Source organism: Alexandromys fortis, unplaced genomic scaffold, assembly GCF_014885135.2.
Source record: "Alexandromys fortis isolate MF-2015 unplaced genomic scaffold, M_Fortis_MF-2015_v1.1 scaffold_17, whole genome shotgun sequence".
Taxonomy (NCBI): domain Eukaryota; kingdom Metazoa; phylum Chordata; class Mammalia; order Rodentia; family Cricetidae; genus Alexandromys; species Alexandromys fortis.
In genome coordinates, this window is record NW_026067896.1 from 4,413,906 (window position 1) to 4,438,031 (window position 24,126).

Below are 24,126 nucleotides of genomic sequence, written 5' to 3' on the forward strand. Positions count from 1 at the left end.
AAAAACAAAATTCTAGCTTCCTTAGTTGGGAGATTTGAATTTAAAATTATATTTTTCACCGTTTAAATATTCCTGTAGGCTATAGTTCTTTGTAAAATATTAAACTTGGTGTATTTTATTCTTTAAACAAGAATGTGAGCTATCCAAAGGAAGTGTACATATGGTTAGGACTGTGTATAAAACAGTAATTTTGAAATTTCCAAGAATTCTTGGGAATACTGATTCATTCATTGTCCCTGAATCTCTCAAAGTGTTACATGCCAGGAATTTAGAAAACCTGCTTCCTGTTAAAGTGTGTCACAATTTAAAAAGGCACCATTGCTGCTGAATAAACACAGTAAAAAAGCTAAAAATATTATAGTAAACACAATTATTTGTAAATATAAATTATCTTTTCATTTTTATTTTAAAAACAATGCCATTTCCAAATACAAAAATAGGCTTATTTTTAAAGAATCCTTTAAATATAGCTTTGATCATAATGTTTTATTTACCAAGAAAATAGATGTTAATACACTGACAGTTGTTTATGAGAAAAATTAGTATTATTTCAGCATCCTCTTGGGGTAGGCCTTTACACCTGGAGATCTATGACGACACAGAAATCAAATCAATAATGGCCATGAACGTAATTTGTACTTCAATCTGAATCTGAGCAACCAATGTAGAGAGATCATTTATTTGGGATATGGATCCCTAAGTCTAAAAGCTGAGGACAAAAGGAATGCTTGCATCTACTCAGTTCCCACAAACTCACAGCAACCGCCCCTCTGAGATGACCCAGCATTTCTGATGAGTGGTTTGTGACCACACACGCTACACAGAGGTTTCACCGGATCCGAGTCCAGACTCTTTACACTCTGACCACATATTGTTTATGGACAAAAACCAAGGCTGGGATCCAGAATCACATTATAAATAATTAACAATGGGGCAGCAAAAGGTGCGAGATACTTCTCAGAACAAAACACCTCCATTCAAAATGGGCTGGGTTTGGGTAAGTCCCTTGAAATACAGTCTCGTAAGAGGCCAGCTCCTTGCTATTGCACATGGGTCAGTTTTAAAGCCAATCCAGGCGAGAGTTCAGAAACATCAACATTCATCCAATTATTTACAAAAGTCGCGGAACAGCTTGCACGCGAACAAGGAAAGGGAGGGTCTGGCGCATTCTCACAGGCTCAAGGCGGCCACTGTGGGCAGAGGCAGCCAAGCTCCCACATTGGGAGGAGCACAGAGCAGAAAACATGGAGATTTTCAGGCCTCTGACTTCCCGTACAGACAGATGCTGAGTATGAGCTGAGCTGCTGCGATACTCTGAGGTTTGTGTTTGCTGCAGCCTCAAGCAGGTTTACTGGATCTTCTTTTAGCTTACTTTCTTTTCTCTAAGATCACACAAAAGGTGTGAGACATTTTCATAAACCACAAAGGTGATACAGCAGGCTGGAGTCACTCGAATCAAATTGGGGGCAATGCCTTTGTAAAATCCTCTGATGCCTTCTTTCCTAAAGGAGGAAGAGACACAAGCCAGCAACACGTCATTAACACGGGCACACAAAGAGCAGACAAGCCTCACCTACTCGGAGTGGGTGTGGACAAGCCATGCACACAATGCCCTGAGGGAATATGGTTCACGTGTCATTCACATAACTTCTAAACTGATGGAGGAAGAGGGGAAGGACGCCTCAGAGAACGGACGGTGCTGTCTGTCTGGTGAGTCACTCACATGGTTTACAAGATGCGGTGCAAAGGTTTGGCAGGTCTAAGGCAGGCCCTTGACTGCTTCCCATGGCAGTCAGGAGTGGTGGTTCGGGCCTATAATCCTAGTACCCGGGAGGGAGGCTGAGGCAGGAGACTGATAAGTCTGAAGTCTCGGAAGCTGGCCTCGACTAGACAGTGTGTCTCCCATCTCTAACTGATCTCAGTGACACAACATCAGAGCAAGGCCTCGTAACGTGCAGGTATCAGACAGTGTGTCTCAACGTGAACTCAGTGCAAAGGCAGTTTCTTCAGGTCTTTTGTGATTAAAGGGAAATGCAAGGAAAGTTGGCCTGTAATCATTTAATTATTTTCATGCATTATCTCTTCTACTTACAGGGACAAGTACTGGTAAAAGTTAAAGGGCCAGCAGCAGATATAGGCCTTGTCAAACAAATTTAACTAGCTTTCTGACTTTTTATATCCAATGTCAATCAAGTATTTTGTGACTTAAATTCTGCTGATAAGTTTTAAAAGCACTGACATCTGTTTCATTGTTTTTATAACAACTCTGTGAGCCCAAGCAGTTTCATTTAACAAACAGAGAAAGGCGTGAGTGACACAGTGTATAGTGATTTACAGAAAATGGGAGTGTAGGCACAGCCAACCGTGTCTTTTCCACAGCAAACTGGACAGTCCTAAAAATCTTGAATACAGTGCAAAGTCTAGGCACGCTCTGACCTCATCTCTACGTACGGAGTGGACAGACTAGGCATGCTCTGACCTCATCTCTACGTACGGAGTGGACAGTCTAGGCACGCTCTCGCCCCATCTCTATGAACAGACTGGACAGTCTAGGCATGCTCTCACCTCCACGTCTTTATGATCACATCCATCACACCACCGTAGGACACATGCTGGTCCTGGAGACGGGCCCGCACAACTTGATATGGGTACGTTGCTGCTACAGCAAAGATTTTGGACAGTGCAGCAATGGAGATATATTCTGCTGTGCTCTAAAGTGAGAACACAAATAGGTTTTCTTTACAAGCAAAATCACACACAAAAACCCGTTTAAATAAATTAAAAAAAATACTGTTCCCTCTAACACAAGGTCCATTTAATATTGGGTTCTAGTAAACATTTGTACCATTAGCTTATAAAATATTTAGCTGTTAGATAAATTAGTGACCGAGTATTTATTATGATAGCAATAGTGCCAAAGCAAGCACACTTAGAAATCTTCTACCTACTTAGTGCCCAGGAAAGAGAAGGATGCCCCTACCAGCTGGGCTTCGGGCAGTCTGTTGGTGTGTTTGTTGTGCTTCAACTTCAGCCACTCATAGGCCATAAACTGAAGGGCGCCGTGAGATGTTCCAAACAGCCCGGGGACAAATCCCTAAAGGGAAGGATAAAGAAGAAAAAATCAAACAGCTTTCAATGAAAGATATACTTAAAGTATTTTCATATTATTTTATGCAAATTCACCTATGCTTTACATAAATGGCATTTTAATATATGGTATTAAGAGTAATACTGTAGGGCTGGAGAGATGACTCAGTTGTTGAGAGCACTGACTGCTCTTCTAGGGGACCTGGGTTCAATTCCCAGCATCCACATGGCAGCTCACAGTGTTTGTAACTCCATTCTAGGGGACCCGGCACACTCACACACATATACATGCAGGCAAAACACAAATTCACACAGGAAAAAAACCCAGATGATTAAAAAAAAAAAAGACCAGTTCTGCCTTCTCCTTTTCTCATGGGCTGTTTTTCTGGAGGACTATACTTACAAACATGAAAAAGATCCACAGGATCAAGAATTGGAGTTTCAATAGGGGTTAAATTTAGCAAAAGACAAATTAAATAAAACTAATATTTCAAAGGACTGCACATTGATCTTCTAGGAGAAAAGGATAAGAAGTGAAGAAAGAAAATACAGACCCGAATAACACAATTCCAAACAAAATCGCCTAGAGATCAGTAAGCAATCCATAACCTCACGTTAAGACCAAGTGATTTAAAGCTATTACATAATTCCTAAAAAATAAAGTAAAACTGAAGACTTTTACTTCAGTCTAAGGGCTGTGGCGGTTAATCTTCGCTGTTCGCATGACTGGGGGGAGGCAGGGTGTGTGTGCAGTGAAGGTGTGCACACACCGGAGCTGGAGACCTGGAACTAGTGTAGGCGGAAAAGGAGAACCCAGTGGAGCACCAGCGTGTCCTCTCTGCTCTACCCGCCACCACCATCACGGACACACCTGAAACTGCAAGCCCTGCAAGCTCCCCCCTCTGTAATGGCTTCTCTCACACACTGTGCCCACAGTGAGACAAAAGGAGCTGCCATGAAGAGAAATTAAGGCAAGAGAAGGAAGGTACAAAATTGGAAACAGATTTTGTTGCAACTAAAAAGAAATTTGGAATATACTACATTCACTGGGCGGTGAGAGACAGGCGGATCTCTGTGAGTTCAAGAGCAAGTTCCAGGACAGCTGGGGCTACACAGAGAAACCTTGTCTCCAAAAACCAAAACAAAAAATATATCTACTACATTCAGACTGGGCGGGGGGGGGGGCAGGCAAGGGGATGAATTTTTCTTTTGGTTGTTAAAGTCATGCTATATTTCCAGTAAGTAAAAATAAGATCCATTAAGACTCACTGATCTCTTCTCCACAAACTGTTAGACAGCATCCCAGGGCTACAGCAAGAAAGGTGATCTCACTAAAAGGACACCTGACCAAGTTTTAGACCATTCCCACATCAAAGTCATAAAGTCAGAGGATGCATAGCTTAAGGTACAATTTCAATACCATAAACAAAATTTCCACTTCACTCAATTATTTCTTGCAAAAATTTGGATTCTTTTTAGGACCAAATATAGGGCATTCAGAAAAGAAAAAGAGTTGATGTATAGAACAATAAAAAGAAGCCGGTATGGTGACCCCTGTCTATAATCTCCGTATTCTATAGTCTTAGATAGGAAGGTTGAGAGCTGAAGGCCAGACTGGGCTATATGGCAAGACTTTGTCTCAAAAACAAAACAAAAAGAAAACAAAGCCAGTATTAATTGCAATTTCCAGTTACTCAATGTACATTCATGATAATTTGTTACCTTGTACAATCCACGCACACCTTCATATTTATATATTTTCACGAGTGCATCAAACATCCCTGTATACTGTCTCTGTGAGGGGTTAACAACACCACCGTACTGTAACATGAGGCGAGTTTTCGTCACCCATAATGGGTTTGTGATGCAGAGAGTCATGGCTCCTAAAATAATATTGAAAGATTAATTACCATATAGGTACCGTTTCACTTAATCCAAACTAAGAATAGTTCATTAGAAAATAACATTCTTCTCAACAGTGTGCACATAACATAAAGAAGTCCCAGCTGATCAAGAACTGAGATAAAGCTAGGTGTGGTGGCACACACACCTTTAATTCCAGAATTCAGGAGGCAGAGGCAGGCAGATCTCTGAGTTAGAAGGACAGCCTAGTTTAAATGGTGAGTTCCAGGACAGCCAGGCTACATAGTGAATCCTTGTCTTAAAAACAAAAATAAAACAAAACAACAACAAAACCACTGGGATATAAGTAGGTCATTAAATTTAATTAAGAAAATGAGGGCAATGAAATTCCAATCAATTGAGCATGTTCTCAGAGAACAAGACATGAAATCTTATTTCTGCATCTGGGAGAGTGGTGGTCTCTGAGACACCACCCAAGAGTCCAAAGGAAAACTTCGCTTTTGGTGGTCAAAAAAGTTCCTCCTGTGGTCAGTGAGAGGTAGATTAAAAGACAAAATGTTATACAGTTTCCCTGTAAGGAAAGGGCAAAGTTATCCAGACTCCTAAACAATGGAGCCTAGGGTAGAGACTAGACCTTTAGAGATGAACATAAAAGGGAGGAGCTGTGGTTTAGGAAGGTGGCTCCACAAGCTGCACAGGCACGGGCAAGTCCCAAGATCACCACAATCTTCTTCAAACCCTTTCAAAGGTCCTCACTGTGTCCCTCCCCTCATTACAGTCTGATAAGGCACATTTTATAAACTTTTCAGAAGTGATCACTTTGCTAAACATTTCATCTGGTGACAGGCATGGTGGCACTCTGGCAGCTGGGGGGTGGAGTCAGGAAGATCATTTCAAGGTCAGCTTGGGCATTTGTTATATGAGTCTATCAAAAGAAAACAAAACAAAAACCTCCTGCCCTGCTAAAAAGTACATCTGGTTAAATTTGTTTGTTAAGTGTCCCAAGAACATTTTTTTTTTTTTTGGTAAAAAAATACCAAATTCTATCATGACACAAGTCACTGAATGTGGCTAAGTATTCAAATGCAGATGGTTCTTGCTTTTTTAAAAAAAAAAATACTCAGTAGGCATGAAGAAACCAAGGTATGCAAAGGATGAAATTGGCTTTTTGAACACTCTGTCTGTCTGTCCTTGATGGCCCACACACAGCAGTGAGAGAATAAAGCTCCTAGGTTACATCATTTGAAAACACTATATCCAAATCATCTCTTGAGAATAATTTTCAAAAAATTTTATGTATACAGGTGTCATTCTTGCACGTATATATGTGCACCGTGTGTGTCTAGCACTCTCAAAGGTCAGAAGATGGTGTTGAAGCCCTGGAACTGCAATTACAGATGGCTCAGCCACCGTGTGGGTGCTGGAAATCTACTCTTGGTCCTGTGAAGAGCAGCCAATGCTCGTCAGGTGTTAAGCCACCTCTCTGGCCCCACCCAAACCATGTTTGTCTGGGGAACTCCTAACTTTCTAAGATTAGATAAACACATTTAAGCCTCTAATGTTTAGTGGGGAAGGCTTAAAAAAATCAAGCCTGGAGCAAAAGGTCACTAGCCCAACCTGGGCCACAGAGAGAGCTCTTCAGACAGTACACTCAAACTCCCCGCCCCCAACTAAGGAATTAAGTTTGGAAGATGATGTCATCCATTGCCTTACCAGCTTCAGCAGCAGAGATGAGGTATTCTACTGGTGTCAGCTGTTCAGCTCTTCCCTCCGTCTTATATGATTTGATGGCATTGTAACTAACAAGAGTAAACACAAGCAGTTTAATCTGAAGACGAGTCATAAAGCAAACGTCCATTTTAAAGCCTGACCTCCAAAAAAAAAAGGTCAACACATAATGCAACCACAAATGAAGACCTTATTTCAGGATAGATATGTCAGAAATGGCTCATAGTAGAGTATAATACCCTGCCATAAACAAATACACCTAGCAATAAATATATTTATGTATATATGTATATATATATGTGTGTGTATAAATATATATACATTACACATTTGAGCGGTACAGAGTAAATGCCTTCTTGCACAAGAGCTGCCTCTCCAGAGCAATACAAGAGTGGCTGAGAAACAGGGGCCAGGCCAGATGCTCACAGCAGCACACGCTCCTCAGCGAGGTCATGATGCTTTGTGATCATGCTCCTTTACACTCAGTGCGGTGGCTGGACCTGCGCAATGGGAACTATCCCAAACAGTGGCAGAAGCTGACAGGTACATGAGCTATGAAGACTACAGGCAGGTCAGGATATCTCAAAGGAATCTGGCCATTGAGTCACCGTCCCACCAGGGATCTCTGTGACCCGTGTTACAGGTCCTCCCAGGCCTATTCCTCCTGCTTTATACTTACCTGGGTGCCACATCACTTCCCTATGCCATCTCAAACACTGTGGGGTCCTCGCTGAGGATAAATATGCAACCATGTCATGGTACTTCAGTCCTTGGGGAACATTCTGGAACTGATCTCTTACACATGAAGAAAATAGTTTACTTAAAGGACTGAATTTAAGGACCAGAGTATTGTATGCTCCCAGCACCACACAACTCCCGAAGAAGCTGTACAGTGTCAATGTAAATTACAGAGTTAGCAGGCTTCCCAGTGGCTTTAACGAAACAAAAGGCTCTTTAATGCCCACTTCAACTTTCCTGAATACATTTCAAAGCAATGCTTTCTTTTTGCTTTTTCCCTCCCTCCCTCCCTCCCTCCCTCCCTCCCTCCCTCCCTCCCTCCCTCCCTCCCTCTTTTCTTTCTTTTACAGGGTTTCTCTGCATAGCCCTGGCTGTCCTGGAACTTGCTTTGTAGACCAGGCTGGCCTGGACCTCAGAGATCCGCCTGCCTCTGCCTCCCGAGTGCTGGGACTAAAGGTGTGCGCCACCACTGGCCCAAAGCAAGAGCTTCTGTGAGGATGTTTTCCCAACTCACCCTGGCACCATCTTCCTGTCAGCAGCCCTGCCCCAGGTTAAATGTCTCGGATAACAGCTGGCAGGAAGGAAATAACAGCAAATACTTTGCCTTCCAACCCTTTCAAATTAAAAGATTAAATGACTCATCAGCCACACATGTGAAAAATGGTAACAAGCAGAAAACATTAAAGCAGAGATTCCTTTTAATGTAAAAGTCCTCCCCCCCCCCCATCTACTCACAAGAAGAAGTAGAGTCCCCAGGATAGACCTGCACCCCACACATTGGGGGTGGCTCCTTGGTAAAGTCCGCGCAGTCCTTCTGCTTTCCAAATGGTAGTCAAGCAATGAAAAATCCCTTTATATTTTGGTCTGACTTCCAGGCCGTCGCTCACTGCAGGGAAGAATACACAGGTGAGAAGAGGTGCTGGCCCTGTGGATCATAGACAGCACATGATCAGATCTGAGAAGGAAATAGGTTCACGGGAACAATCTCAGGCAGAGGAAATTTTTTCTGGGATAGTTAGTATTTTAAATTAGTACATCTATCAGCTTACCAAAGTAAACTTCCAGATCCAGCCAGAGCATACTGAAGCCGCTAGGATTTCAGGAAGTAGCCTTTAGATAACCCCAAAAAACTTGTATGTTTGTCACAGATACTCAAGATTATGAACTCAAATGTTTGCAAATATTACTCAGGGGATAGAGAGATTGCTCAGTGGTTTGGAGTACTTGTTGTTCTTGTAGAGGACCTGGGTGTGATTCTCAGCACCCAATGGTAGCTCACAACCACCTCTAACTCAGTTCCAGGGGAGATGACAGTCTCTTGTGAACTCTGTGGGCACCAGGCACTCAAACGGTACATACACATAAAATAAAAATACTACTAAACAAATCAAACTAGTCAGCAGATTCAATCCTATCAAGAAAGCCAGCAAGATCTGAGGGGAGCAGGGAAGGGGTCCGGAGACAGGACAGCCTACGGCTGGAGTTCCCTCTTTACCACCACATATACAGTCAGAACAGAAAAGACCAAAGTATTTCCCTTGAACGTTGTTTTCTAAAACTGAACTAGTTTCCTCATCCTTTCCCAGACTGTTCTTATCCTGGGTCCCCGCAGCTCTGCTCGCTACAGTCCTCTTGGGGACCAGTCACCACCCCTCTTGTTTCCTTTTAATTAAACAATCTTAAAAAAAAAACTGAAAGGCCCTTTTTTCTTTCTATTCTACATAAAACTCTCCCAGACCTGCCCACATCTCAGAAAATGCCACCGTCTGGCTTTAAGCAGCAGTAGTATTTAAGTGTAGAGCGCCACTATGCCTGGCTAAATTTGGCATTAATGTTTATTCTGCTTCTGTAGGAAATGAAAAATACATTAAATAGGATAGTTGAGGGGGGGGATGAGGGATGCTTAACAGGACTGTGTGCAAGCTGTAGGAAAACAATATGGAACAATGCAGTATACAATTGTTTTAAGAAGTCGCTTAATGCTGGGTGGTGATGGCGCACGCTTTTAATCCCAGCACTCGGGAGGCAGAGATGGATCTCTGTGAGTTCGAGGCCAGCCTGGTCTACAAGAGCTAGTTCTGGGACAGGCACCAAAGCTACAGAGAAACCCTGTCTTGAAAAACCAAAAAAAAAAAAAAAAAAANAGAGAAACCCTGTCTTGAAAAACCAAAAAAAAAAAAAAAGTCGCTTAATCCTGGAAGTAGGATATTAAGTATTTTCAATAACAGAGAACATTCCACATCATGCAAATGATACCAAATTTTAAAACCACGTTCCATATTATAAAAATCTAGAATACAAGTAACAATTTTATTTTATGGAGTTTTGCAAGGTCCTTTGTTCTCCAGAGTACAAGTATTTCCCCTTGCTATCAGATTTCCCCAAATAAGAGATTGGTAAAACGTGACTGCTGTCCATCTCACGGCCGTTCTACCCTTTCTGCACCTGCTCTCCTCTCTGATGTGTGCATCCTTTCTCATCGTTCACATCAATGCTTTAGGTTTAGCATGTAGAGAACGGGCTTCATCCCAGCAGTTTTACATGTATGTCATCATACTGCTTCTATGCCATCCTTCTCTCTCACCTCTTTCATGTGCCCACCCTGTTCCTTCTGCTGAGCTGCTCATCCGAGACAGGGTTTCTCTGTGTAGTCCTGGAACTGGCCCTGCAGATCAGGCTGGCCTCGAACTCAGAGATCTGCCTGCCTCTCAATCTCAAGGCTGAGATTCTCTGGATTCTCTAAAGGATATTCTGTAAAGCAATTTGTATGGATTCTTATTACTTCTTTATCATCGGCCATTAGAAGGGGAACTCATAAGGGTCAAAGTGTGTAAATGTAAATTTAAAAATACACAGCAAAAGTACCTTTCAAAAAGCTCACACTAACTATTGCCTTTTACATGTAAGCATGCCCAATTTTGCTGTCTCTCACCTGCTGGGACAGGGCCTGGCAAGGAAGAACCATTACTGTTTACGAGAGCCAAGCAAAGGCGAAGAGTCAGGTTCTTTCACCACTAACCTGCCAATGTCACACTGAGTTGAGAGTAAAGCGCACCGGGCTATGTATGAACCTGGGTGGGTATCCAGTTTCCTTTGTTAGCTACATGGTCACACCCACTCTGGGCTTCAGCGCTCTCCTTTTTAAAGAGGGCATAATATCATCTATTTTGTTTACTTTTTTTTAATTAGGAAAGGAAACGAGAAAGCAATAGTGTTTCTCCAAACAAGTATGTGATTATTTTACACATAATTGGACACAGATTTGAGAAAGATAATGCCTTGAGATCATAGCCCAAACTTTTTAAAAATTAATCTATTTATTTATTTACTTATTTATTTTGTAGTTAGGTGAGCTGCAACAAAACACCGCTAGCAGACAGAACAGCAAGCATCACAGAGCTTGTTCCCTTGGGGGCCTGGGGGCTGGAAGTCCAGGACAAGGTGCTGGTGGGATTGGCTTCTAGTGAGAACCTCTCCTTGGCTTGTGGGTAGCCTTTTAATCTTCATCCCCTGGAAGGCCGGCTTCAGGTGCTGTCATTGAGAACGGGGCTTTCCGTGATGGGCATGGTGGCACAGGCCTTTAATCCCAGCACTGGGAGGGCAGAGGAAGGCTGATCTCTGAGCTTATGGCCAGAGAGTTCCAGGACAGCCAAGACTGTTATACAGAGAAACCAAATCTATCTTGAAATACCAAACTAAATCAAACCAAACAAACAAACAAAAGAAAAAAACATAATAGTTACCCTACTAGCAAAGTAAATAATTTCATTATATACAATGTGTTAAAAAAAAAAGATGGTGGTGCCCTGAAGTAGAATGAATTTGAAGGCAGAGAAAACAAGAGATGATCAAGATGAAGACCTGAATGAGGATCTCCCTAATGTCAAACAGAAGTTGCTTTACAGACAGCGAGTTTTAGTCTAAATGACTGGAGAAATTCCATAAAAGCAGTGATCTCAGTGGTAACACTGAAAGACAGAAGACAGAACTGAAGAAAAGAGTTGGTATACGACAGGAGCTGAGACAAAAGACATTCATGTTAGAATCATTCCTGAAGACTGTCAGTAAGCACACTGGCTTTAAAAACTGCAATCCTACCACCTCAGTACAAACTGTTTCAGGTGCTGTCCCTTAGTTTTACCCCTCCTCTTCTTGGTCACAACTGAAGAACCTGTTTCTCTTCATTAATAAATTTCGTAACTAGTTTTACATGGATGACTAAATTCTACTCTTTTTTTGTGATACTGGCATTGAGCTCAACACTTGCGGGTGCCCAGCTAAGCATCCTCCACTGGGCTCATCCATTTCTCCCCCTTTCAACCAGCATGTCCCAGCCACTGTGACACTGTGAATTTCACTGAAGAGTGCCACCACCTTGCCAGGCCAAATTCTGCATCTCTGTGACTTCCACTCAACCCATGCCTGCCTGACCTTAGGACCAACTCACAGCTGGAGCGCTCTTCCCACGTGAAACTCAACTAGTCCTTCACCTTCCTTACGTAACACTTCTGCCCTTTTAACACTGCGGACAACGGGAGCTCCAGTTGGCCCCAGAGTCAGTGAATTGTTTGGTTTCACAGCAGTGCTCCTCATTGCTAGACTGTAATTTTATTAAGTGGGCTTAATGACAAGAAACCACAAACTCCAGGAAGTATTCAGTACTAATGCCTGTTGATGAGTGCACTGGTTAGTTTTATGTCAACCTGACACCGCTAGTTATTTGGAAAGAGAACCCTCAATGAGAAAAGCCTTCATTAGAGCACCTGTAGACAACTCTGTAGGACATTTTCTTGGTAACAGTGGAGGTGGGGATGCCACCTTCCCTGCATTCCTGTCGCAGGTCCTCTTGAGCTGAATGAGAAAGCAGGCTGACAAGCCATGAGAAACAACCAGTAAGCAGCTCCCCTCCAGAGCCTCTGCATCAGCTCCTCCTCCAGGTTAAAGCCTTGAATTATGCCCTGACTTCCTGGATCATGAACTATAAGGCTGCAAGAGTAACTCTTTCCTCCCCAGGTGCTTTTGGTCATGGTGTTTACCACAGCACCAGAAACCCGTGCGTGGATGGCTCAACTTCCACGTTCATCTTCCGAAACGTCTCTGTCACCACTGGAGCTGCAGGTGTTACTAAGCAGGCCTGCTTTGGTGTGGGAAGGACTTGGACTGGGGGTTACTATCTAATCTCAACTCCTTATTCTATCACCAACCGCCTTATCTGCTCTGCAAGTGTCCAACGCTCTTCTCACTTCCGATAAAGGACCTTCTCGGTTACCAAGCACTCCCTTTCCCCGAGCCTGGTCCTCTACGTAGCACTTTCTAATCAGCAGCGTGGTCAGCTCTATTCCAAAATAAAAATCTCAGCTCCTCTCTGTTCTCAGGAGGCTGCACGAGACTGACACCAAGCCCCAGACCTCAAGAAGCCACTGTAAGGAGGGATTCAGAGTTATTTTGGAGGGTAGTTAAGGGCAGGACAGCGTTAGAGTGAACTTGCTGAATTCGAATCTCAGATTGGTATTTGCAATCTGTGACCTGGGCGACTCACTCAACTCCTTCCATCATCTGGAGAAAGGCATAATAAATTCCTAGTAAATGTTCAATGAAAGCTACCTGTCAATGGTTGTATTTATTACAATTATTTACAGATGCATATCAAACTCCATGGAACTACATGTCTCTGTGGTATCTAGGATACACTGTACAAGGAGCACCTATTTTCCGCCATAGAATGTCCTCTTGTCTCCTCTCTGGCTGCTAAAATAGTAATCCTGTTGAGACCTTCAACAGCTACGGAACCTTTACATGTGAGTCAGCTGTGTTCCGTTTTTAACTATTTACCTTTATTATTTTAAATTACCTGTATGTGTCCCTGTGCGGGTACTGCAAGTGAGTGCAGGTGCTAGCAGAGGCCAGAGGAGTTGGAGTGCCCTGGAGCTGGAGCTGCGGGCAGTTATGAGCCACCTGCTCAGGGTGGGTGCTGGGAATCCTGCATGGGCCCTGCGGGAATGCTAAGCCATCTCTCCAGCCCCGATTTTCTTTAAATATGGTCCTATTTGTACTCTTATTTTGCATTTGGATTTATTCTACTCCGCTCTTCATTTTATGGTGTGTAGAATTTATAACTTTATAACTTAGGCTAATTAGATTTTTAACTTCCCTGACAGCAGCAAGAAACTGCTGAAATACTTCCGTAGCTTGGATACCGTTTTTTGAAGCAGACACGCATACATCAAGTAAATTGAATAAGATTAGAATATTATACTAAAGCCATTTCTAAAGATTTGATTTTTCCAGGGAGAATTTGGCCTGTAATAATTAAACTAACAGAAAATCGTTTCTAAATAGTTACCAAAGATCACCTTTGGAATTCAGCTTGGCGTTAATTCATAAAATGCCGTGATGATTTCCATACGCTTAACTCACAGTTGAATACCATTATCTGGAGTGGAGCAGCCCCTCTTCCTTTTACTGGATAATGCATACTATAAACACTCCAAATAAAGACACCTTCAAGAATATTTTTATCCCAAACCCAGTGCTTACTCTTCGGGAGGACTATGCTCAGCTCAAGGACCTGCACTTTCGATTGACTTTACACAACCAAACACGTGGCTGCCCAAAGACTTCAAACTACCCCGAAGAGTGAATGACGCATGATGGTCAAAGCGACACTCTCTCTCCTCTCAAACTTCACGCACTTTCCCTATCCCTTAGGGTAACGGGACTCAGGGAAGGCCAGGCCTCCCTGCCTAGACTCTAGCTCCGGGTAACGCGGGTACACGGCATCATCTTCGGGGCGCTCCTTGCAGTACGAAGGCTGGGGAGACCGACGTCTCCTCTGGGTGTTTAGTGGCTCGCTGGGGCTGACAGCGAAGGAGGCCTCCCGGGGCGTTGGGCCGGCTCTTACCAGCGAAGCGGATCTTCACCAGGTCCAGCGGGTGCAGCGCCAGGTTGGACAAGACCCCGCCGCTCACGCCAGCCACCAGGTTCTCGTACCGGACGTGGCGGAACACCGTGCTCCACGCCGCGGACCCGGCGGCCGCCGACTGGCCCTGGCCTGTCATGGGCTCGGGGTTCGCAGGAACGACGGCGCCGAGCGCCGCCGACGTGGGACGAGATGTAGTGGCCGCCACCGTGGCGACAGTCGCGGAGGCCCGGGGCCAGGAAGGCAGGACGCGAGCCCACTTCAGGACCGGAGCCCGGGACACACGCGGGCGAGACCGGCGGCGAGACCCGAGCTCGAGCCGAGCCGAGCCCCCTCGGCCACGCCCACAGCTGCCTGCGCCCGCCCACCCTTTGACGTCACGCGAGCGACCGCTGAAGGACCGCCTCCAGCCTCGAACTGAGCGACTACGGAACGCCGCGGGGTCCAGGGCAGCCAACCCGCTGCTAAGCGGCGAAGCCACGTGACAGGAAGAGGCCCACGGAAGGCGGAAGTCGCGTGTCTGCCAGGAGGCCGGCGGAACCCGAACCCGGCTAGAGGCTCGTGGGGCCCCGAGACCCAGAGCCGCCAAGATGAAGGTGAAGATGCTGAGCCGGAACCCGGACAACTATGTCCGCGAAACCAAGCTGGACATACAAAGAGGTGAGACGAGCTGAAGCCGAGGAAGGCGCGCCTTCCCGGGCTGCCAGCGTCTGGGCAGCTTTCGTGCTAGGCGGCTCTGTCCACACAGGGCTGTCCTCTTTGGACCACATCTCTTCACGTCCTTTTTGAGCATTTTCCGCTAGTGGGAAGTTGTTCCGTCTAGAGTAACGGGAAGAATGCTTTCTGTTTTCAGCTTGTGTCGCTCCGTGTTCAGATTGGTAGCTGTTGGAAAGTGGAGTTTGAGTCAAACTCGTGAGTTCAGAGTTCAAGACTTTTAAAAACTTAGTTGCTGCTTTGGGCACTTTACTATTTCGGATTATCTACTTCTGGAGAAGGGAAGGAAAAAAGAAGTCAGTTTTCGCATAACTGCTTGAGAGTTTGAGGAAAGAATGGTTAAAATGAAGTTGGTGACTTTTACTTATCTTTGCTGGTCTGTACCCCGTTAGCATGCCGACCCTTTATGAATTAGTTCTTGGTAACCTAAATGACAGGAGACTGCTCTTGTATGAACAGACCGTTCTAACTGAAGAGAGTAGTAGCTATAACTAGGCAAAGGACAGAAGTATCATGCCTTTAGAGGGAATGAGAGTACGTGATAGAAGAGGGAGCTGGAACATTCTCTCTTGGTTACTAGAGGTTACCATCGTTGGTGTGTGTGTGTGAGAGCTTTGCTAAGATGTGGTATATGATCTGTGTGTGTATGTGTAAGCTTTGCCAAGGTGTGGTATATGGTCTCTGTATATATGTATATATATATATGGTGTGTGTGAGCTTTGCTAAGATGTGGTATATCGTCTCTGTGTGTATGAGCATTGCTAAGATGTGGTATATGGTTTCTCTGTGTATATGTGAGCTTTGCTAAGATGTGGTATATGATCTGTGTGTGTATGTGTAAGCTTTGCTAAGGTGTGGTATATGATCTGTGTGTATGTGTCAGCTTTGCTAAGATGTGGTATATGTTCTGTGTGTGTATATGTCAGCTTTGCTAAGATGTGGTATATGTTCTGTGTGTGTATATGTCAGCTTTGCTAAGATGTGGTATATGGTCTCTGTGTGTATGAGCATTGCTAAGATGTGGTATATGGTCTTTGTGTACGAGCTTTGCTAAGATGTGTTACATGGTCTGTGTGTGTGTATGTTAGCTTTGCTAAGATGTGGTATATGGTCTCTGTGTGTGTGTGTGTATATATATATATATGTATATATGTGAGCTTTGCTAAGATATTGTATATGGCCTGTGTGTGTGTGTGTGTGTGAGTGTGAGCTTTGCTAAGATATGGTATAGTCTGTGTGTGTGTGTGTATTTGTGAGTTTTGCTAAGATGTGGTGTATGGTCTCTGCACCCAAGTAAGTTCACAGGACACTGTTTCTTAAATGTGGAGTAGGTTGTCACGTGGATTCGATATTATCTTTAGTCTTCAGACATCCCTGGTTCTTCCTTCACCACTTTGACCCGCCAGGGTGTTGCTGGTAAGCAGCTTGTGTTAACCTTGCCAGTATCGGTGCGTTTTGGCTTGTCTGTTCCAGCTGTACCTGTGGGAAACTTTCTCTCGACCATCGTCTCTACATACTCATCCCCCGAATGTGCCGTCCTGCATTTCAGTACCCTCTCCTGTGTTTCCAGTACAGATTTGTAGATTTCTGTCAGCGCTTATCACGTGGTCTCATGGTTGTGTTTTGATTAACAGGCTTTCCTGTCATGTTGCCGTGTGCACTGTGCTAAGTGAGTCACAGAAATAGCTGAAGGAGTGAATGAGTGGGTGAGAGCCTGGGCACTGAATCTTATTCTAGGAGGTACAGCCATTTATGTCATTAACATTTTTTCAGTGTCTTCCTCTTTTTGTTTTAGAATGCAAATGTTAATAGCAAAATGGAAAAATAGGATTTTTGGAGTGCTGTAAATGTAAAAAAAGAAATGCAGTTGTTGTAGCTTATTTTTATTTAGTGTTGTTTCCTTGTAAATTTTATGCGGTGTTTAAAAACTGGGGTAAGTACTGGTGAACCTTTATTTTTAATATATACTTAATTCTGATGTGGCTGGTTCATGTGTAAGAGCACCTTACACGTATATATGTGGTTTTTATGGGCATTTTAAACTGTGGTGTTCTGTACTTATGATGTACACCTGGGGCTGTGTTAGGATAGTGTCTGTCCTTGATTGGATGAATGAAGTTGGAGGTGGATGCCGTGGTTGTGATTTAGAAGGCTTAGCAAGAGACTGTGGTGTGTGAGGTCTGCGTGGATTGAGATGAAAGCTAAGTCTTGATGGCAGAGATGTACAGAAGGAAAGCGTGAAGTAGCTTTAAATGGCAGCGAATAAACTTGTTGGAGCTGAACTCCCGGAAGCTGGTGAGAGACTGAGACCAAGTTTTACAAGAGCAGAAAGGGACTTAATTCTGTGCCCTAAACGTTGGCACTTAGTGCACCTGTTACACTGTGGGGCAAACAATTAGAACATCAGTGTGTATTTCCTGTCTTAAGCTGAGCCAGGCTTGATGGTTCAAGCCTTTAATTCCAGAACTCAAGAGACAGAGGCAAACACTAGGCACGGTGGAAAGAAACGCCTTTAATCTCAGCACTCAGAGGCGGGTGGAGCTCTGTGAGTTCAAGGCCAGCCTGAAGAGTGAGTTTCCAGGACAGCTGGGGCTGCACAGTGAAACCCTGTCTCAAAAAACAAACAGTGGCAGAGGCAGACAGATTTCTGTGAGTTTCAGGCTAGCCTGGTCTACCAAGTGAGTTCCAGACCAGCCAGGGCTACATAGTGAGACCCCGTTTACAAACAAACAAGGTCCTTAATTTTCATTTCTGTAATTGTAATGAATTTATACTCTCATTCCTGTCTTATGCTGAGGGTCCTGAGAGGAGCAGAGTTGACGTGGGAGGATAGCTCTACCGTTGGAATATTGCAGTTATTATAGTTTCTGTTTATCATGGCGTACAATGACTTGTAGGGCGAAGGGAAAGACTTTAAAAATGTTTGTTCTCGCAGAAGTACTTTGACTTTATTATGGCAAGGTTCTTGGAAGAAACTATGAATTAAGTATTGCCTTTTAAAAGAAAATAAAGCCTATAATCTGCTCCAAGTCCTTTTTCCCCTGTTGTTTATTTGATTTTGAGCCAGGGTCTTTAACCCTGGCTAGCCTGGAATTCTCCACACGTACCATAGTAGACCATACTGGCCTCGAACTCTAGACACCCCCTGCTTCTGCCTCTGGAGCGCTGGTTTAAAGGTGTGCAGCACATGTTCAGCTTTTCCGAGTGATAAGCAAGGACTTTGCTTTTTAAAATTGTGCTGTTCAGAGATTCTTTTGAAAATATATGTTTGGAAATGTTTTCAGTACTTAAAAATTCTTATACTGAACTTGTTTATAATGATGGATTTTGTCTACATAAAAATACTTGAAAACAGCGTGATAGACCTTCTTTTTAACTATTAGATATCAGTTAGTTGTACGAATCAGAGAAGGTAGAACATTTTGAAACATACTTCAGAAATAACAGTAAATATCCCTAAATGAGTATCGCCAACCCTACACATCTTCCCTTTGGGTCTGCTTGTGAAGTCCGTCCTCACTTTGTCCAGCACCGTTTGTGGGAGGTTCATAGTGACCGCAGTCACATGTATCACGGGGAGAATGTGCTAGCAAGTGCCCGGTTATGGTCTGATTGCATCCCATTAACATGACACCGTGTGGAAGTCAGTGAGTCTTCTCCGTTGAAACCACATTTGGAGGCCTCGAATTTTTCTCTCAGGAGGCTTAATTGGAAGCAAATTTTAATGAAAGCAGGACATGGTAACGATGCTCATATTAAACAAACTGACTCAAAAACTGTGTTACAATGAGAAGTCTAAAGGCCTGACAACTACTGCAGCTGGCCTTTAAAAATTATATTTATGGGAATGACATGTGCTTGATTGATCTGGTAACAGTTTTGCTGCCAAATCAGGTCAAGGTGATATTATAGTAGTCTGGGTATAAGGTGATCAGGGCCAGCTCTTAAGTGGACATACAGGAAAGGGAAGAATGACTGTTTCCAAGAGGATGAGTGTTTGAATTTTGGGAGTGGAGACTGAAAGATGGAACTCAGGAATGACCAAGATTTGAGCTTTATTGCATGTTGGATATGCTATACCGTTAGTCAAAAAGCAAAGATAGCAGGGTCAAGTCATAGGGAAAATGTATACACTCTTACAAATGTTGAATTTGATTAGACACGGACTTAGAGTGAGGCAGTTTGTTTGGCAGGTTGGTTAAGAACATGGCTTATAGGCAGGTTGCTTAGCATCTCTGTGCTCAGTTTTACAATGGGAAACTGTAGAGTGGAAGAGAGTGGTAGAGCGATAGATACTGTAGGGTACCGGGGAGAAGACGTGAGTTAAGATGAGGTATTTGCAGTAGTGAACTCTTACGCCAGTGCTTTTCAAGGTAAACAAATGTACAAAGTGCTTGACAAGTAGTAGCTGTTAGAATAGTAGTATAGTTAGAAATCACAGTGTTGTGTGTCAGTGCGGTGTCCAGTACCATGGAGCAGCTAGCACAAGCAATATAGATTTTAGTTCGTCGTAGATCTTGGCTTTGTTCCAGATACTGTGCTGGCATAAAAAGGAGTACAAATGAACAGTGTGTTAGATCCCCACCAGTAAAGGGTCACAACCCAGTTGGATATGGTAGGATGCACAGAAGGAAAGCTGTGTGTGTGCAAGGCTGTATATGCCATGGTTTTCCCATCGTTCTGAAAAGGTTTGGAGGTGGCAGGTGTGCTTTTGTGTCTTTCATAGTGCTAAACAGAAAACAGTGTCCCTAATTAAAGGCTCAGTGAGCAACAGCTTACATGATTAGCTGGGGCTTTTCACAGGAACTAGTAAATGTGAATTATTTTATTAAGAGAGATTATTCTTATTCCAGTTCCAAGGAACTATGATCCAACCTTACATCCTTTTGAAGTTCCACGAGAATATGTAAGAGCTTTAAATGCTACCAAGTTGGAACGAGTGTTTGCAAAGCCATTCCTTGCGTCCCTGGATGGTCACCGTGATGGAGTCAATTGCCTGGCAAAGCATCCGAAGAGCCTGACGACTGTCCTTTCTGGGGCATGTGATGGAGAGGCAAGTCCACCTTAAGTCTGCTGCTTAAACTGACACATGCTCTCACAAACCTTTTATGCGGGGACTCTGGTTTCACTTTAGTTTAAGTCTTAAGCCTAAACTCTGAAACAATATTTAGTAGGTTTTTTTTAATCTGATCTTACAATGATATCACTTCAGTGGTGTGAGGTTCAACTTGACAGTCCATAAACTTACCATGTTTATAATGAGGGCATTTGAATTTCCACAGAAGTTGTTATTGATGAGTGAACACTTCATTTCCCATCTGGTAAGGGAAAAAAGACTGAAACACTTTAGAATCAACAGAGGATTTGACAGTTGAGTTATCTGACTGTTGACACATTTATCCATATGCAGTACATTATTTTCATCCGAAGGATTTTGGTTTTAGAGCCCAGAAGAGTGACTCATATCCTTTTCAGTGTGGGGTTTCTAGAATATTTTATATTTAGAGTTCACTGAAATGTTTGATGTTTTCTCATAGGTTAAAATTTGGAACCTGACTAGACGAAAATGTGTCCGAACGATACAAGCACATGAAGGCTTTGTGCGAGGGATATGCGCTCGCTTTTGTGGGACTTCCTTTTTTACTGTGAGTAAGCTGTTGCTCAGTAGTCTTCCCAGCATGCCCAGGAGAGATGTGATTGCACAAGTTATTTCCAGGTTCATTACTTCGTCCCAAGGACCTTTGGAGCTCCTTAGTACAGAAGAGCGCATTAAACCTTGACAAGCCCCACTCTTCTTTAAGTAGTCCAGCCTTACCCGTACGTACTGGCTTTTGCCTTTTTACAAACAAGTACCTAACACCATTGTACTATTATCCTGAACACATAGAAGTGGAGTTAGTGGGAATTGAGGCGAGAATGATTGTGTGACTTACTATGGAAGATATTCTGTGCTAAGACTATTTGCTGTTTCAGCCATTTTCGAGTGTCCAATTTCATTCCGTGCGTTCATACCACCGTGCTGCCGCCATTGTTGCCCCCCCCCCACAGCTTAGCTTACACACTAACACTCTGTTCCCTGAATGACAGTGCCGTGCTCTCCTCGCGGCCTAGTGACAGCTTCTGCTTTCTGTCTCTGAATTTAACTGGTCTAGATGTTCCACATAAGTAGAATCAGTCTTTGTGTGTGCAATTGCCTAACCTTTCCTCGCTTATAGCTTGAAGTCACGGAAGTCACGGTTACCTGTGATGTAGCTAGCACACACTAGAATCCTTTCCTGAGGGGACATAATATTAACAGTGACGCATATATACCATTTTTAACCCACTCATTTTTTTAGTTTAGAAACAAACTTTTAGTTTGTTTCCACCTCTTTGCTATTACGAGTAATGCTGTGAATGTTGGTGTGTAGATATTAGTTGACGTTCGCCATGTTCTGTAGCAGGTGGACAGTGGTTCCCTGCTGTGCTTGAGATGATTGCTTTAAAAGCAGTGAAGGCTCAGCTGGTGGTGATACTACAGCCAGCCACTGGCACTCACCTCTACCTCAGACCGAAATGTCTCCAGGAATCCTCAAACTCTGGAGCACTGAGTCCCTGTCTCTTCCCTCTTTATGTTCCTCTCTCCTCCCAGCCCCATCGCTACTGTGCTGGGATTAAATTGTTCCAAGTGCTGGGATCACCTTTGTGTGAGCTCTGTTTCTCTTTTAGGCAGATTCAGTCTCCTGTAGCCCAGGGTGGTCTTGAGCTCTCAGAGGTCCACCTCTGTCTCCAGAATCCTGGGGGATTAAGGGTGTGTGCCACCACTCCCTGACTTGTCGGCTGACTAGTCAGACTGCTTTGCTTTCTAATCTTCAAGCAAACTTTATTTATTTATTTATTTATTCGAGATTTATTTATTATGTATATAACATTCCTTCCGTGTGTGCTTGCATGCCAGAAGAGGACACCAGAATAGATGGCTGTGAGCTGGGAATTGAACTCACGTCCTCTGGAAGAGCAGTCAGTGCTCTTAACCTCTGAGCCATCTCTCCAGCCCCCAAACTTTATTTATTAAAACAAATGATATACCACCATAGAGGGCCTACCTGGTGAATAAAGCCTGTGAGAAATGGTGTTCAGATTGAGTATTAGTTTGGAGGCTTGAGTCTGTCAGATGACTGAGAGGGACATCAGAAAATAGCCGGTCCCGCATAAAAAAGGAGACGTCAGCCAGTGCCAGCAGGGTTAGAGGAGGAGAAGGCTCCAGTGTGATGAACTGGACCAGCAGGTTATTTGAGTGAAATTGACTGTCCTTTGTTCTGGGCCTTAAGAAAAGTCACAGCTAACCTTGGCACCATCTGTGTAGAACTAGTGAGTGAGATTGTAGTGTTACATCAGTATGAGGAAATGTAAAATATAAAGGTGTCAGGGGAGTGGCACTTAAAGTCACTTTAAGTAGGAAAACATAGTAGCCGCAGAGCAGGTCGAGCTGTGTGACACAGTGAATAGACTATATATGGTAGAAGGGTGGCAAGCTGGAGCTGCTGGCAGTGAGACGTCTGCACTTCCTGATGGCTCTCCTCTGATACCTGAACTGATAAAGTGGTATATCCCAGCCAGAAAGTGTGCGATATGTTTCCCTGTTTTATGGAGTTAGAGGCAGTTGTGAGCCTGATATAGGTACTGAAAATCCACTTCCACCCCTACCACCTGACTATCGGTATTGTAGGTGTGTGTGTCACCGTGCCAGGCTCAAGACTTTCTAAACTATTAATCTTTGTTGCAAGGGAGGGCCCGCTTGTTTGTCCCGGCCACCCAGCTAGCTTAGCCCCAAAATAACCACACAAATTGTATTAATTAAATCACTGCTTGGTCCATTAGTTCTAACATCTTATTGACTAACTCTTACACCTTGACTTATTAATCTATGTATTGCCATGTGGCAGTGGCTTACCGGGAAAGATTCAACATGTCTGACTCTGGCGGCTCTCTCCTACTTCACCTTTCTTCCTCCCAGCATTCAGCTCTGTCTTCTCTGCTTACCTAAGTTCTGCCCTATTAGGCCAAAGCAGTTTCTTTATTCATTAACCAATGAAAGCAACACAAATACAGAAGGACCTCCTACACCAAATCTTATATTCCAGAACCATTTTATTATATTTTTTCCTTGATTTGAAATACCATTCTTATATGACCTAATTTTGATCTATTCTTAGCATTTTGCTTAACTCATACTGTTTTGTTTTTGATTTGATGTACTTTATATATTTTATAATATATTACAAATCTTTGTTATGATAAAGTAGTAGAAAATAAATGTAAAAATGAAAGAATGGTATGTGTTACTGTTTTGAATGAGATACTTATAATTTGATACATGTGTTTACAACTGTTGCTGTTTAAAGTCATTGTAAGATAACTGTGTCTAGGTTGGTGATGACAAAACTGTGAAGCAGTGGAAAATGGATGGGCCGGGCTGTGGAGAAGAAGAGGAGCCACTGCAGACCATACTAGGAAAGGTACAAAGACACATTGGGGCTTAGCCTGTTGAAATCCCTTGCCTTTTTTATAATTACAAAAGGAAAACTCATGTAACAACTGAGAGAGTTTATATCTAATCATTGGCTTACTACAGCAGTGTGTAAAAGTTACATTCTATATAATTAAAATTTTTTGAAACTTAAGAATATGAATAACTAGCCAGGTGGTGGCACACGCCTTTAATCCAAGCACTTGGGAGGCAGAGGCAGGTGGATCTCTGTGAGTTCAAGACCAGCCTGGTCTACAAGAGCTAGTTCCAGGACAGGCTCCAAAGCTACAGAGAAACCCTGTCTCAAAAAACAAAAAACAAAAAAAAAACCAAACAAACAAACAAACAAAAAGAATATAAATAGTTGTTTGGTGCTCAGTGTAGTAGAATTTAGAATTTGATTTCTCTTTAGCTTGTTCCATCCATGCTAGACACTACAAGTCATGCAGGGGCTGCAATGCAGTATTATGGAAGCCCTGGGAGAACTGTGTAAGATAAATGTTAGGAGAATAATAGCTTGGCTCCTGTCTGGTTTTGTGCTTCTCATATAATCTTAAACTTCTCAGAA

At 43.3% G+C, this 24,126-nt stretch overlaps 2 protein-coding genes across 2 annotated transcripts in view; one reads left to right on the forward strand and one right to left on the reverse strand.

Annotated features, from left to right (window-relative positions):
• Positions 1 to 370: 370 nt before the first annotated feature.
• Slc25a32 (solute carrier family 25 member 32) lies at positions 371 to 14,652 on the reverse strand. The gene is made up of 7 exons (XM_050161662.1): positions 14,318 to 14,652; positions 8,152 to 8,302; positions 6,664 to 6,749; positions 4,810 to 4,970; positions 2,981 to 3,094; positions 2,566 to 2,711; positions 371 to 1,502 (listed from the first exon to the last, which is right to left on the reverse strand). Exons 1-7 carry the CDS (start codon positions 14,472 to 14,474, stop codon positions 1,364 to 1,366), a joined length of 954 nt encoding a protein of 317 aa, XP_050017619.1. The 5' UTR covers positions 14,475 to 14,652; the 3' UTR covers positions 371 to 1,363.
• A 146-nt stretch (positions 14,653 to 14,798) lies between these two features.
• The window catches only part of Dcaf13 (DDB1 and CUL4 associated factor 13), a 28,194-nt gene continuing 18,866 nt past the window's right edge, over positions 14,799 to 24,126 (forward strand). Inside the window, exons 1-4 of the mRNA XM_050161651.1 lie at positions 14,799 to 14,995; positions 19,903 to 20,102; positions 20,587 to 20,694; positions 23,458 to 23,547. Coding sequence (XP_050017608.1) covers positions 14,926 to 14,995; positions 19,903 to 20,102; positions 20,587 to 20,694; positions 23,458 to 23,547 — 468 coding nt within the window. The 5' untranslated portion in view covers positions 14,799 to 14,925. The remainder of the gene's footprint in view (positions 14,996 to 19,902; positions 20,103 to 20,586; positions 20,695 to 23,457; positions 23,548 to 24,126) is intronic.